A 14,165-nucleotide genomic window follows, 5' to 3' on the forward strand; every position below is an offset into this window, starting at 1 on the left:
GAGAGAGAGAGAGAGAGAGAGAGAGAGAGAGAGAGAGAAACTATCTTGGGCTGGGCATGATGGTGCACATCTTTAATTCTACCACTCAGGAGGCAGGCAGGGGATCTCTGTGAGATTGAGGCTAGTGTAGGCTACATATTGAGTTCCAGGCCAGCTGGGGCTACAGGGAGATCCTGGCTAAAAAACCAAAAAACAAAAACAACCCCCCTCAAACAAACCATCCAAACAAAATACCAACCAAACAAAAATGAAATTGTAATCAGCCGAGATTATTTATTCATTTATTTATTTATTTTTTTGGCCTTTTTGAGACAGGGTCTCCCTGTAGCTCCAGCTGTCCTGGAATTCACTATGTAGACCAGGCTGGCCTTGAACTCACAGAGATCTGCCTGCCTCTGCCTCCCAAGTGTTATTTTTATTTTATATGTATGAGTGTTTTGCCTGCATTTTTGTGTGTGCAATGCACATGGAGGCCAGAAGAAGGCATTAGATCTCCTGGAACTAGAGTAACAGATGGTTGTTAACCTCCATTGTGGGTGCGGGGAACTGAACCCGGGTCCTCTGCGAGAGCAGCCAGTGCTCTTCACTGCTGAGCCATCTCTCCAGTCCCCGATTTCTTTTTCCCAGAGCCTTCTGTGTCTAGGACAAAGCTGGGGTTTCTGTTTCTGACTTTTGCTTCTCTTCCTCCCCTATTTAAGTTTCACACAATCACCCAACAGGTTTTCTAGCCTTTCTGTTCTAACCCTCAGTGTCTGCTGCCTGCTGCCTGCTGCCTGCGAGAGCTTCACCTTTCTGTAACTTTTTTTTTTCTGAGCTGGATTTCACTCTGGGAGTTGAAGTCCCAGGCCCACATGTCCCACTTCAGCATCCGGGTGGTGGGACTAACTGCTGCTTCTCTTTGTGTGCTCATTTGCTTTCTTCTTTCCTCCCCCCCTCCCCCGTGCTCAGAGAAATCAATAACAATGATCGTATTGTTCAACATCTGTCAGACCATCAGCTATCCCTTTGAACACAGCATCACCCTTAGGGTTTGGGCTTAGTTATAGTACATACACGCCATTCTGAAAATAAGATGATGATGACTTTAGGATATGAATTTCAGGTGACATTTGTCTGAAACACCAGCATGTCCATTTCCCTTGCACTTTCATGGAGTGTTAAATCTCATGACTCTCATGACATCAGTCTTGTGGATTTTTTTTTTTTTTTTTTTTTTTTTTGTCTTTTTGAGACAGGGTCTCCCTGAAGCCCCAGCAACTCACTATGTAGACCACGTTGACCTGGAACTCACAGAGATCTGCTTGCCTCTACCTCCCAAGTGCTGGGACTAAAGGCTTGTGCCACAATGCCCAGCTGTGTTTCTGGTTTTATTTAAGCAACGTAATTACTTTAGATAGAAAAGCATTAGTTAAAAGAGTAGTATTAGGGCTGGAGAGATGAGTCAACGATTAAGAGCACTGGTTCCCAGAACCCACATGACATTTAATAACGCTCCTTAATTCCAGTTTCAGAGTATCTGATGCCCTTTTCTGGCCTCCTTGGACACAACACAGGTTCATTTGCATACATTCAGGCAAAATACTCATACACATAAAATAAAAAATAAAAAACAAAATAAAAAAAAGAGAATAGTATTAATCTTTGTCTTTACAAAGTAGGGCAGATCCCAACACACTTTTGTATGCTGCACATAGGACTGTATTTCAGGACTGTCCTTTAGGAGAATTCCTTAGATGAACCATGGTTTCAGGGTGATGCAGTTCTGACATTTGAGTTATACAGTGTAACTGATGTTTCTCCCACACCCAGTCTCTGTCACTCACCATTTTCCTTTTCAAAAGTTCTTCCTGACATCTTTGTAAAAATATTTTAAGAGGGAGCCAGGCATGGTGGTGCACGCCTTTAATTCCAGCACTTGGGAGGCAGAGGCAGGAGATCTCTGAGAGTTCAAGGCCAGTGTGCTGTACATAGCGAGTTCCAGGTCAGCTTGGGTTACAGGGAGACCCTGTCTCAAAAAGATAAAAATTTTTTTTTTTTAAAGAGGGCCAGGTATGGTGGCGCATGCCTTTCATCTCGGCACTTGGGAGGCAGAGGCAGGTGGAGCTCTGTGAGTTCGAGGCCAGTCTGGTCTATATTTTCAGGCCAGCTGGGGCTTCAGGGAGACCCTGTCTCAAAAAAAAAAATTCACCCAGATTAATGAATATATTGGAAATCTAGATTTAAACGTGGTGTTGGCTTAAAAAAAAGGTATGTTTTTGGCTAAATGGGTCAGCGGGTAAAGGTGCTTGCCACCAAGTCTGATGATCTGAGTTTGATTCCTGGGACACACATGACTGACTCCCATAAGTTGTCCTCTGACCTCCACATGTCCCCTGCAGTACAAACATGCCCACATATACATATACACAAAATATATGTAATAAATAAATGGAAAAAATAGATTTGTGCATGGACTTCTGTGATCCAAGCCTTTGAGATCATGTGATAATTTGAAAACAGAACGTTTTTTTCTTTCTTTTGAGATGGAGTTTCATGTATTCCATTCTGGCCTTGGACTTATTGAGTAGCTAAGGATGGCCTTGAACTCTTGGTTCTCCTGTCTCTACCTCCCAAGTGGTGGGATTGCAAGCATGCCCTGTCACACCCACCAGAGACCTCTGAAGTGCAGAGAATTCAGGGTATGAACGACTCTCCTTCTAGCCCCCAAATGTATGTCAGGCTGGCTTTAGGTGAACAGTTGGAAATGGTTGCTTTGAAGTCACAGGCAAAGCTCCAAGAAAAAGTCTAAAAAAAAATTGTTAAAAATTGTCCCATGTCATATCCATTGCTATAAGTTTTAAAAAAATTATATGTATTCCCATTGAATTGGCTGTTTGATAAATTGACTCCTTCTGGGAGGGCTTTTAAGGTAACGTCCTGTTACCCTACATAGACGTGTTTGCTGATTGATAGTTTCTCAATCTTGGCTGGGTGAAGTATCTTTGGGTCCAGTTGGTCACAGGCTACTAAGGGCTGCTTCCTACTGTGCCCAGATGGTCACTGTTTCTCCAGTCAGATGGGAAACAGTGTGAAAGTTGACATCTTCTGTTCTAAAGACAATCTGTCCTTACTGGATATTATCCAAAAGCGGGTCAGAAATCAGTTACTCAGGCAAGTAAAAAAAAATCCACTCATGGTGCTCCAGGATAAAAACAGTCCATCTTGCATAGTTATTCAGCTGAGTTCCTGCTCATGTGAGCCAATTCTTTCTTCTCTTTCCTTGTTCTAATGTTTAATGGCATGTAGATAAAATTTTTTTTTTTGGTCTTTTTGAGACAGGGTCTCCCTGTAGCTCCAGCTATCCTGGAACTCACTATGTAGACCAGGCTGGCCTTGAACTCACAGAGATTGCCTGCCTCTGTCTCCCTAGTGCTGGGATTAAAGGTGTGTGCCACCATGCCCGTCCATTTTTATTTGCCAGTGTTGATCAAAGTCCAGGATGTAAGAGAAGTATTTCTTAGAAAAAAAAAAAGAGGAAAGGCCTATTAGGGCAAGCTGGTAAATAAACTATGTGAAGCAGGAATACCAGCAGCCCAGCTCCACAGACACAGTAGACTAGTTTGCTCAAAGGATTAGTGGCCTTTGCACCTGGGTTTGCTCTGTGGCCTTTCCTGACTTTCTGCCTTGTGCTCGGCAGTGTCTCCCTTTCTGCTCTTAGTCTCTGTCAGCAGCCTACCATTCAACATTTCTTTATTTCATTTTATGTGTGTGAATGTTTTGCATGTATTAAGTGCATTATATGCATGCCTGGTGCCCATGGAGGCCAGAAGAGGGCATGGGATTCCCTGGAACTTGAGTTAAGGATGGGTGTTAGCTGTCATATCTCTAGCCCCCTCATTGAACATTTCTATTAATGCTTTTTGTTTCCTTTTTTAAAGAAGTAGGAGCCCTTGCATACCAGGCTGGCCTTGAGCTCTCTAAGTAGCTGAGGATGGATGACCTTGAACTCCTGTTGCCCCTGCTTCCCATTCCTGAGCTCTGGGATTCTTGGCATGCTCCATCACTCCCAGTTTCTGTGGAGTGAAGCTCTAACCCCACGCTTCATGCATGCCAGGCAAGCACCACACTGACTGGGCTACTCCCCCCACCCCCGTTTTTAGTGCTGGGGATTGATCCCAGGGCCTCATGTATGCTAAGCAAACACCTAACTGAATTTCTTCCTCAGCCCTATTGACCTGTTGATGCTTATTCTATTGAAGTGAATCATTCCACAGTAGACTAGTTTGCTCAATGTTAAATGATGTTTTGTGCCACAAATGCCCTGGTAGAGCTGAGCAATAAGCTCTGTGAACACAAAATTTGGTGACTTGCAGGCTGTATCCCAAAACATCACTCTTTAAAAAAAAATTTAAAACATGGCTGGGCATGGTGGATGTGTATGAGTGTATTGCCTGCATGGATGTAAGTGCACCCACATCATGCAATGCCCACAGAGGCCAGAAGAGGGTGTTGGATATCCTGGAACTGGAGTTAAGGACAGTTGTTAGTTGCCGTGTGGTGCTGGGAATTGAACCCGGGTCCTCTACAAGAATAGCAAGTGCTCTTAACTGCTGAGCCATCTCTCCTGACTGATTTTTTGTTTGTTTTTTCATTAAAATTTTTTTGGCATTTATTTATTTATTTATTTATTTAGTGTATGTATGTGTGTGTTTGCCATGGCACATACGTGGAGGTCAGAAAATAACCTGAGGGAGTCTCCTTCCATCATGTGGGGTTTGAACTCACGTCATTAGGCTCTTGGCAGCAAGTATCTGTATTTGCTGATTCATCTCACCAGCCCTAACTTGTGATGTTTATAGTTCATGTTTTCAACTCTGAACTTGGAATTCAATTTCTTATTCTCTGCTTTTCATAGCCCCACCCCCTTTGTGGTACTGAGGACTGAACCCAGAGTCTTACTCATGTAGGTAACCACTCTATCACTGAGCTATATCCCCAGCCCATCCCAGAGGATGATGAAGCCTCTGCTCAGCCTTTTCTATTCTGTACATCTACAAAATAAAAAACCATCACAACAGTAAGCTCCAAACAGCTAAACAAAAGCTCAGTGGCTTGAGGCCAGCCTAAACTATACATCAAGACCCTGTTCAAACAAACAAAGACAAGGGCTGGCAAGATGACTCAGTACTAAAGGTGCTTGCAGACAGCCTGAGGACCTGAGTTCGGTTCCAAGAACTCACATAACGTAAGGAGAGAACCAGCTCTCGAAGGTTGTTCTCTGAATTTCACATGTATGTGCCCGCCCACATACATGCACACAATAAACAAATAAACAAATGTAAGAAAATGAAAAATAATACTTATATATCTGCTTTTAATTAATTTAGTCAATGCACTGGGCTGTCAGAGGTAAAAAAGACTTGATGCTGGAGGGATCTGACCAGACTTGTACCACCAAGATTCAAAGCAAGGAACAGAAGGAACAAAGAGGAACAAAGAAAGATGACCTGGATTCAGCCGCAGAGAAGCTGGAGCAGAAAGAATCCCTGTCCCCAGACAAGGCACGCCGCCTGCAAACTTCTAACTCTCCAAGTGAGTTGTCATGTAGCTTTTCAGAACAGAGAAGGCTGGGAACCAGAGAGCTTGCTTTAAATGGCTCTTAACTCTGTCCAACTTGCACAGTAATCACAAACTGAAGAATTGATTTTGCTTTTTTTTTCCCTTTTAGACAGGGTCTCACTTAGTTGTACTGTCTGGCCTTGAACTCACAGAGATCTGCCTGCTTCTACTTTGAAATGCTGGGATTCAAGGGTGTGCTTCCACGCCCAGCACTGGTTTAGCATCTTTTAAAAAATTATTATTATTATTATTATTGTTTTTATGTCTTTTTGGTCTTTTTGAGGCAGGGTCTCCCTGTAGCCCCAGCTGTCCTGGAACTCACTATGTAGACCAGGCTGGCCTTGAACTTACAGAGATCTGCCTGCCTCTGCCTCCCAAGTACTGGGGTTAAAGGTGTGCACCACCACACCTGGCTTCATTTATTGTTTGATTTTTTTTTCATGTGTGTGAGTATTTTGCCTACATGTATGTGCACCATGTGTGTGCAGCACCTACAGAGGCTAGCAGTGGGAGTCTGATCCCCTGGAACTGGAGTTAAGGATGGTTGTTAGCTGCCATGGCAGTGCTGGGAACCGAACCCAGGTCCTCTACAAGAGTAACCAAGTTCTTAACCACTGAGCCATCTCTCCAGCCCTGATTTAGCATCTTAAGTAATACTTTGCATTGGCCCAGAAGGTGGAAAATGCATGTATTTTTCCAATAGAAGGAGTGTCTTTTAAAAAACATTACATTCTGGTTGGGAGTGCTGAGATTAAAGGTGTGTGACCTCTGGCCTCGACCTCTGATTTTAAGTGTGTCTCTTCTTCTTCTGAAGGTTTTTCAGATGTAAACTGTGGGCACCTTCGTTTCCGCTGGTCTGGCGATGTTCCCTCAGAACTTCTGAGGAAGTTCAGGAACTATGAAATCTAAAGTGCTGCGATCTGTAAGAGAGGACGAACTAGACCCGCGCTGTGCTGCCCACGTGACCTTCGATGTGCTGTCTCTGTTCATGCCTTGAAAACGCCATGTTTGTGAACTGCTCAGTACGGTTGAGTCCTCGGTCTCTGAACCCATCCTCACAATGTGCTTTGTTTAATTTTCTGCTGGGGATCGAATCCAGGATCTGGTGTACACTCTACCATTGATCTACCCCCCTAGCCCCTCAATGTATAGTTTAAGTGAGAAAAGTTTTAGCTTAGTTTCTTTCAATATATGAGTAAATTATGTTTCTTAAATCTAAGTAGGTTGTATTAAATCTGTTTTCTTGTTAATGTTATTTATAGATATCTATTAAAAACTAGTCTCTATTGATATCTTTGTGTCAGACATACAAAAAAATGTCTTCTGACTTTTGACTTAAAATGAAGTGTAGAGTTACTTGTCTGAATTCCATAGGGTTAAATAAATAATTTCCCCAAAGTTTATAATTGCATTTATAGTACAATTGTATTTATTTATCTATCTATTCATTTATTTATATGGCTTTTTAAGGTCAGGCTGGCCTTGGACTGTTTATGTAGCTAGCCCAGCCTGGCCCAAACTTTCCATCCTTCTGCCTCTGCCTATGTTTTCTTTGGGCTGGTGAGATGCCTCAGTTGGTAAAGGCACTTGCTGCCAGGCCTGACAACCTGAGTTCAAGCCCTAGAACTCATGTGATGGTAGAAAGAGTGAATCCTGAAAGCTGTCCTCTGACTTCCACATGGGCTGTGCACACACGCCTGCATACATACATGCACAAAAATAAACAAAAAATATAATTAGAAAATATGTTCATAGCCAGGGGTCGTGGCGCATACCTGCAGTCCAAGCACCTGAGAAGTGGAAGTAATGGATCAGGAGTTCAAGGCTAGCTGTGGCCACATAGCAAGTTCTAGGCCAGACAAACAAAAAAGTACATTTAGTCAGCGGTTAAGAGCGCTGGCTGCTCTTGCAGAGGACTGGGGTTTGATTCCCAGCACACACATGGCGGCTAACAACTGTCCCTAACTCCAGTTCCAGAGGATCTAATGCCCCCTTCTGACCTCCATGGGCATTGCATGACAGGGGTGCACTTACACACATTCAGGCAATATACTCATACACATAAAATAAAAATAAAATATTTTTAAAAAAGCACATTCTACTATGTAGTCCTGGCTGGCCTGGAACGTGCTATGTAGACCAAGCTGGTCCTGAACTCACAGATAATCTGCCTGCCTCTACTTCCTGAGTGCTGGGATTAAAGACATATGCCACCACACCCATCAAAGTCCTTTTTATGAAATGTCTGAATAGACTATTATTTTGCTGTGGCCAACACCACAGGCTAGATGGCTTAAACATTTCTCACAGTTTTGGAGGCTAGAAGTCCAAGATCAAGGGGCTGGCAGTTTGATTTCTGAGGCTGCTCTCTAAGGTCACCTCCTTAGCTGTGTCCTTGTATGACCTTTTCTTTACACACATATCACACATTATTGCTGGTGTCTCCTCCTTTCCCTCCTCCCCTTCCTTTCCTTCCTTCTCTTTCTTCTCTCTTGTGGTACTGAGCTCCTTTCTCTCCTCCCTCCCTCCCTCCCTCTCTCCCTCCCTTCCTTCTTTCCTTCCTTGTAGTACTGGGATTTGAACCTAGGGTACGTGCTAGGCAAGCACACTACCTCTAAGCTACTTCTTTTTTAAAAGATTTATTTTATTTTTAATTATGTGTATGTATGTGAGGGGTATGTGCACATGTGAGGCCAGAGGTGTGGGATCTCCTGGAGCTAGAGTTATAGATGATTGTGAGCCGCCCAGCATAGGTGTTGGGAATCAAGCTTGTCTTCTCTAAGAACAATTACGTGCTCTTAACTGCTGAGCCATCTCTCCAGCCTCCCTCTACCCCTTCTTGTAAAGACAACAGTCATACCGGATTAGGGGCCACTTTCATGACCTCATTTATTTACATCTTAAAAAAACTTAGATTTGCCGGGCATGGTGGCACACGCCTTTAATCCCAGCACTCGGGAGGCAGAGGCAGGCAGATCTCTGTGAGTTCAAGGCCAGCCTGGTCTCCATAGTGAGTTCTAGGACAGCTGGGGCTACAGGGAGACCCTGTCTCAAAAAGACCAAAAAAATAAAAATAAATAAAAATAAAAACACCTTAGATTCTCGGGGTGAAGAGATGCTCATCAGTTAAGAGCACTGACTGCTCTTGCAGAGGACCCAGGTTTTGATTCCTGGCACCCACATGGTGGCTACAAACCATCCTTAACTCTAGTTCCAGGGGAATCCGATGCCCTCTTCTGACCTCCGTGGCATTGCACGACACAGGTGTACTCACATACATGCAGGCAATACACTCATACACATAAAAATAATAAATATATTTAAAAAACTTAGATTCTCACTGTTCCAGGGCTCGTAACTACTCTGCTTAGCTAGTTAGACCCTCACCTCACTGTCCCCATCCCTGCCTTGAGTATAGCGCCCCCCCATCTCCTACTCATCCTTCCTGAGACCTCCAGACTAGCCTGACAAGTGTACTTCTTAACACTTACCAAAGAAGCTTCTTTTTGCAACAGATGGCGACTATTACACAGTTCCACAACTGTGAGCTGCCCAGCCCTAGGTGACACATCTACAGTGCAGCCTCTATACCTAGGGCTCAGGGAACATAGTGGAACAGGGGGCAGAGAGAACATTAATGCCTCTCTCAACTCTCACTAGCGAAGCTTTCACATTCAACAGATGGTGATTAGCACAGAAGGCTACAACTGGCCACAATGTAGAGACTGCAGAGTGCATGTCCCTAGACAGAACTCCTATATCAAACCTCACCCATCCAGGCCACAGGAACCATTTCAGAAGAGGCAGAAAGACTGTAAGAGCCAGGGGGTGATGGATGACCACAGGAAACAGTTTCCCAGATGGCCGGGAACTTGCTCATATGAACACAGCACTGTTGACCGCATGTACAAGACTCATGCAAACTTAAACCAGACGAAAACCCAGCATAGTACTGGGGAAATGAAGAAACCCCAACTTTAGCTGAGGAACTCTTGACAACTGATCACTACTGGGTGAGGTAGAGTTGGTCTTCTTTAAGGGAGTGATACTAGATAGGCTGACTAGGCTCCAGGGCATGGACTTACACTGAGGGACATCTAGGGACACAAACTTGACTTGATAGGCCTTAACATATATGACAGAATGCATGAAATCTGGTGGGGTGGTACGGGGGGTGCAGATAGGAGAGGGGGATCTAAATATGACAAGATGTATTATATGAAATGTCTAAAAACCTTGTCTCCAAATAAGATCCCATTCGGAGGTCCTGGGGCTTAGGTCTTCAACTTGTAAATTTTAGGAGACCACATTTCATTTACTAAAACAGATGAAAGAAAGGAAAATAGAAAGTTCAACCTCCTGTTGAATCCTTTAATTTTATTTGAATTTTTACTGTTTTGTCAAATCCATATGTCAGGGCCAGTAGTTTGGTAAATAATTTCTTTTAAAAACTTTTTTTTGATTGATTTATTTTTATTTTATGTGTATGAGTGTCTTGCCTGAATGTATATAAGTGCACCTGTGTCATGCAGAGGCCAGAAGAGGGTGTCAGATTCCCTGGAACTGGAGGTACAGACAGTTGTTAGCTGCTATGTGGGTGCTGGGAACCAAACCTGGGGTCTCTGGAAGAGCAACCAGTGCTCTTAACCACTGAGCCATCTCTCCAGGCCCTAGAGAATAATTTCTATCAATACTTTATCATTTCAGTAAAATATGACTTGGCATTGTCAACATTTTTGCAAATTTTACTTCAAAAATGGAAAACACATGCTGCCTGGTTGTCAAGAGGGACCCACAGCTGGGGAATTTCCTCTATCGGGTTAACCTGCGGGCATGTCTGTGAGGCATTTTCTTGATTGTTGAGTGGTGTGGGAGGACCCAGCCCACTGTGGGTGGCGCCACCCCAGGGCAGGTGGTCCTGGGTTGTTATAAGAAAGCAGGCTGAGCACAGTCTGAAGGAGCAAGCTAGTCAGCAGCGTTCCTCCATGGCTTCTGTTTCAGTTCCTGCCACCAAGTTCCGGCTGGGAGCGCCTACCTGGCTTCTCTTAAAAGTGTGTTGTCACCTGGAAGTGTAAGATTCACGAAACCTTTTCTTCCTCGAGTTACTTCTGGTGAGTGTTTTATCACAGCAGCAGAGAAACCTAGCTAGGGCTCATGGGAAAATAGAACAAGTTAGTGAAATGGTCTTTGGGCAGTTGCCTGCCACAATGCCTTTGTGGCCCAAGTAGCATCCAAATAAATACTGTATCTAGTAAGGAAGTTTTCAATCTAAGAAATTTTTAATTTTTTTCTTCCTCTCAGACAGGTTTTCAGCCCTGATGGCTTTTAACAACAGGGCACAGAGGAAAACGCCCACTTCCGAGTAGCTCTGTTTTTACTGTAGACTCAGTTCCCGGCAGTTGGCAAGATTCAGCACCTGCTCGTTTCCTTCCCCCTCATTATGACTGAAGGCTCCAGATTGGGAATGAGTAATGGCTTTACTCTGATTGCCATCTATGGCAGGTCAGCCCTGTGCCAAGCTCCTTGTGCTCAATCCCATTTAACTCTGCAGGACCTGTTACACATCAACAATTGAATACTGACCTGAGCTCAGTAGTTTAAAAAGAGGGCTGTGCTATTGCAGCCCTCTGAATGGAAAACAAACAGAAATTAGGTCAATATTTTTTTTTTTTAAATTAAAACAATTGGCTGGCGTGGTGGTGCACGTCTTTAATACCAGCCCTTGGGAGGAGAGGCAGGTGGATCTCTGTGAGTTTGAGGCCAACCTGGTCTACATAGTGAGTTCTAGGCCAGCTGGGGCTACAGGGAGACCCTGTCTCAAAAAGAAAAAAAAAAAATCCTTTTTGATTTGCTTATTTTAAAAAAAATTAAAATTATTTTATGTGTATGAGTGTATTGCCTGCATGTATGTGAATGCACCTGTGTCATGCAATGCCGTGGAGGTCGGAAGAGGGCTTTGGATTCCTTTTGGTCTTTTTGAGATAGGTTCTCATTCTAGCCCCAGCTGGCCTAAAAACTCACAATGTTAGACCAGGCTGGCCTTGAACTCACGAGATCCACCTGCCTCTGCCTCTAGAGTTCTGGGATTAAAGGTGTGGGATGTGAGTTACCACACTCAGCTGTGATTGGGAATATTTTTCTTTTTTCTTTAAATTTTTATTTTATGTGTATGAGTGTATTGCCTGTATGTGTGTAAGTGCATCTGTGTTGTGCAATGCTTGCAGAGGCCAGAAGAGGGTGTGGGATCCTCTGGAACTGGAGTTGTGGGAGGTTGTTAGCTGCCATGTAGGTGCTGGGAACTGAACCTAGGTACTCTGTAAGAGCAGCCAGTTCTCTTAACTGCTGAGTCATCTCTCCAGCCCCTGGTCAATATTTGTTACATGTTTTGAATTTCCCAGTAGGTCCAGTAGGACCACAGTTGGATGTATGACTGTGCACTTGTGTTGTGGGGTTCTTTACCAGAGAAGCCCACTCAAAATTTTGCTGAATGAAAGTCCTTACTGGCCAGTGACTACACAAGGGTGTTGGAACCCAACTGTGTATCCCTGAGCCTTCTTTAGGGTAAGCTTTTATACAGAGAAACCATAACCAGGGGTGAAAAAGCTCCCTTAACAATTTCTATTCTATTAAGCAACAATACTATTTTGCAGAAGCAAGCCAAGCATAACCTACAGAAGCCATAAATCTGTAGTTAGCAGGTGCTCTCCAGGTCATGCTGACCTGTTCCCAAGACAACTGGGGTCCTGCTGATGTGTGTTCTCATACCCTGGGCCAACTGCCTGATAATTTTAGAGGCTGAAGTCAGCCTAAACTTTAACATGGCGTAGCTATGGTCAAGAAGGTGCCGTATCACATTTGGAAAACCATTTATTTTTAGACTGTGGCTCAACTTCATTTCAGCAAACTGATGATGGAAGGATAATCTTACATAAAGATTATCAAACTATTTTTTTTAATTATTTATTTTTATTTTATGTGTATTCATGTATTGCCTGCATGAAGGTAAGTGCACCCATGTTGTGCAATGCCTGAGGAGGTCAGAAGAGACTGTTGAATCCCCTGGAACTGGAGTTATGGACAGTTGTTAGCTGCCATGTGGGTGCTGGGATTCAAACCCGGGTTTTCTGCAAGAACAACCAGTGTTCTTAACCACTGAGCCATCTCTCCAGCCCATCAAACTATTTTAAATCCATTCTAAATATTGAAGATACTGTCTCCCTTAAATTTGGTACTTTATGAGGGAATGAGACACATGTTCTTGAGAACATTACAATGTAGTAGATACTGTTTTAGCATTCATGCAAGATATCAACCTGCTTAAGTCATGTTTATTCTTTCAAGAGGAACTGGGGGCTGCTGAGATGGCTCAGTGGGTTAGGCACTTACTGCCAAGCTTGCTGACCCAAGTTTGAGCCTAAGACCCACATGGTGGAAAGAGATAACCAACTCTAGAAAGTTGTCCTTTGGTCAAAGGACACCACACATACACACCAGACATGTGTGTTTTACACATACACACACACACACCCCAAAAAGAAAATAAAAAATCATAATTAAGACAAAAGGGGTGATACTATAGTAAAGACAGGTGTGTTAATATTTATGTTTCAAAGGAGAATATTGAATTAGTTGCTGTGGTGGGTAGAATAAGTACTCACCATGTGTATCAGTTACTATCCTTACTAAATTATGTGTTCGGCCAATTGTGGTGGTGCACGCCTTTAATCCCAGCACTCGGGAGGCAGAGGCAGGCAGATCTCTTAGTTCAAGGCCAGCCTGGTCTACATAGTGAGTTCCAGGCTAGCCAGAGCTACATCTTAAGACCCTGTTTCAAAAAATATTATCATGTGCTAAATCTTGTTAATGGACTTGAGGCCTCTCTCAATGCCTTCATATCAGTTCTCTCAGAGGCACTGTTTCTTTTCTTTTTTAAAAAAAATTTAGAAAATTATGATGTGGGTATTATGTGTGTGTGTAGGTCCTTGTGTGCCACAGCCCTGAGTATGGAGGTCAGAAGTCAATCTTGTGCAGTTGGCTTTTCTACCTCTGTGTAGATTCTGGGCCTCAAATTCAGGTCATTGGGTTTATTCTACAAGCTCCAGCCCAGAGACACTTTGTTTTTTTTTTTTTTTTTTTGGTCTTTTTGAGACAGGGTCTCCCTGTGGCTTCAGCTGGTCTGGAGTTTGCTATGTAGACCAGACTGGCCTTGAACTCAAACAGAGATCCATCTGCCTCTGTCTGGGATTAAAGGTGTGCATCACCACGCCTGGCAAATTATATATCCTGTACATTTATAGCCATGTGTTTCTGTTCCTTCCATCTGTGGCAGTGTATTGTAGATAGCTGTAGAACATTTATTCATAAGGCAGAGTACTTACTAACCACACAAGCCACCAAACACCCTGGCCCCCATTATTCAGTTAATACATCTTAGAGAGTTTCCCAAAGTATGTAAAGTACTTCATTCTTATTATTTGATGCAAAAAATTACATTGTGCGAATGAACCTTTATTTACTTGGTAGTTGTTTCTTTTTGTTTTTGAGACAGGGTCTCCCTGTAGCCCCAG

General features: G+C 43.4%; 1 protein-coding gene across 1 annotated transcript in view; it reads left to right on the forward strand.

Moving 5' to 3' along the window:
- Dnajc12 (DnaJ heat shock protein family (Hsp40) member C12) overlaps positions 1–7,009 on the forward strand; it is a 45,964-nt gene extending 38,955 nt beyond the window's left edge. Inside the window, exons 4-5 of the mRNA XM_008832658.3 lie at positions 5,367–5,571; positions 6,413–7,009. Of these exons, the coding sequence (XP_008830880.1) occupies positions 5,367–5,571; positions 6,413–6,507 (300 nt within the window). The 3' untranslated portion in view covers positions 6,508–7,009. The remainder of the gene's footprint in view (positions 1–5,366; positions 5,572–6,412) is intronic.
- The last annotated feature ends 7,156 nt before the right edge of the window (positions 7,010–14,165 follow it).

The sequence above is a fragment of the Nannospalax galili genome, unplaced genomic scaffold, assembly GCF_000622305.1.
Source record: "Nannospalax galili isolate Female #2095 unplaced genomic scaffold, S.galili_v1.0 scaffold156, whole genome shotgun sequence".
Lineage (NCBI taxonomy): Eukaryota > Metazoa > Chordata > Mammalia > Rodentia > Spalacidae > Nannospalax > Nannospalax galili.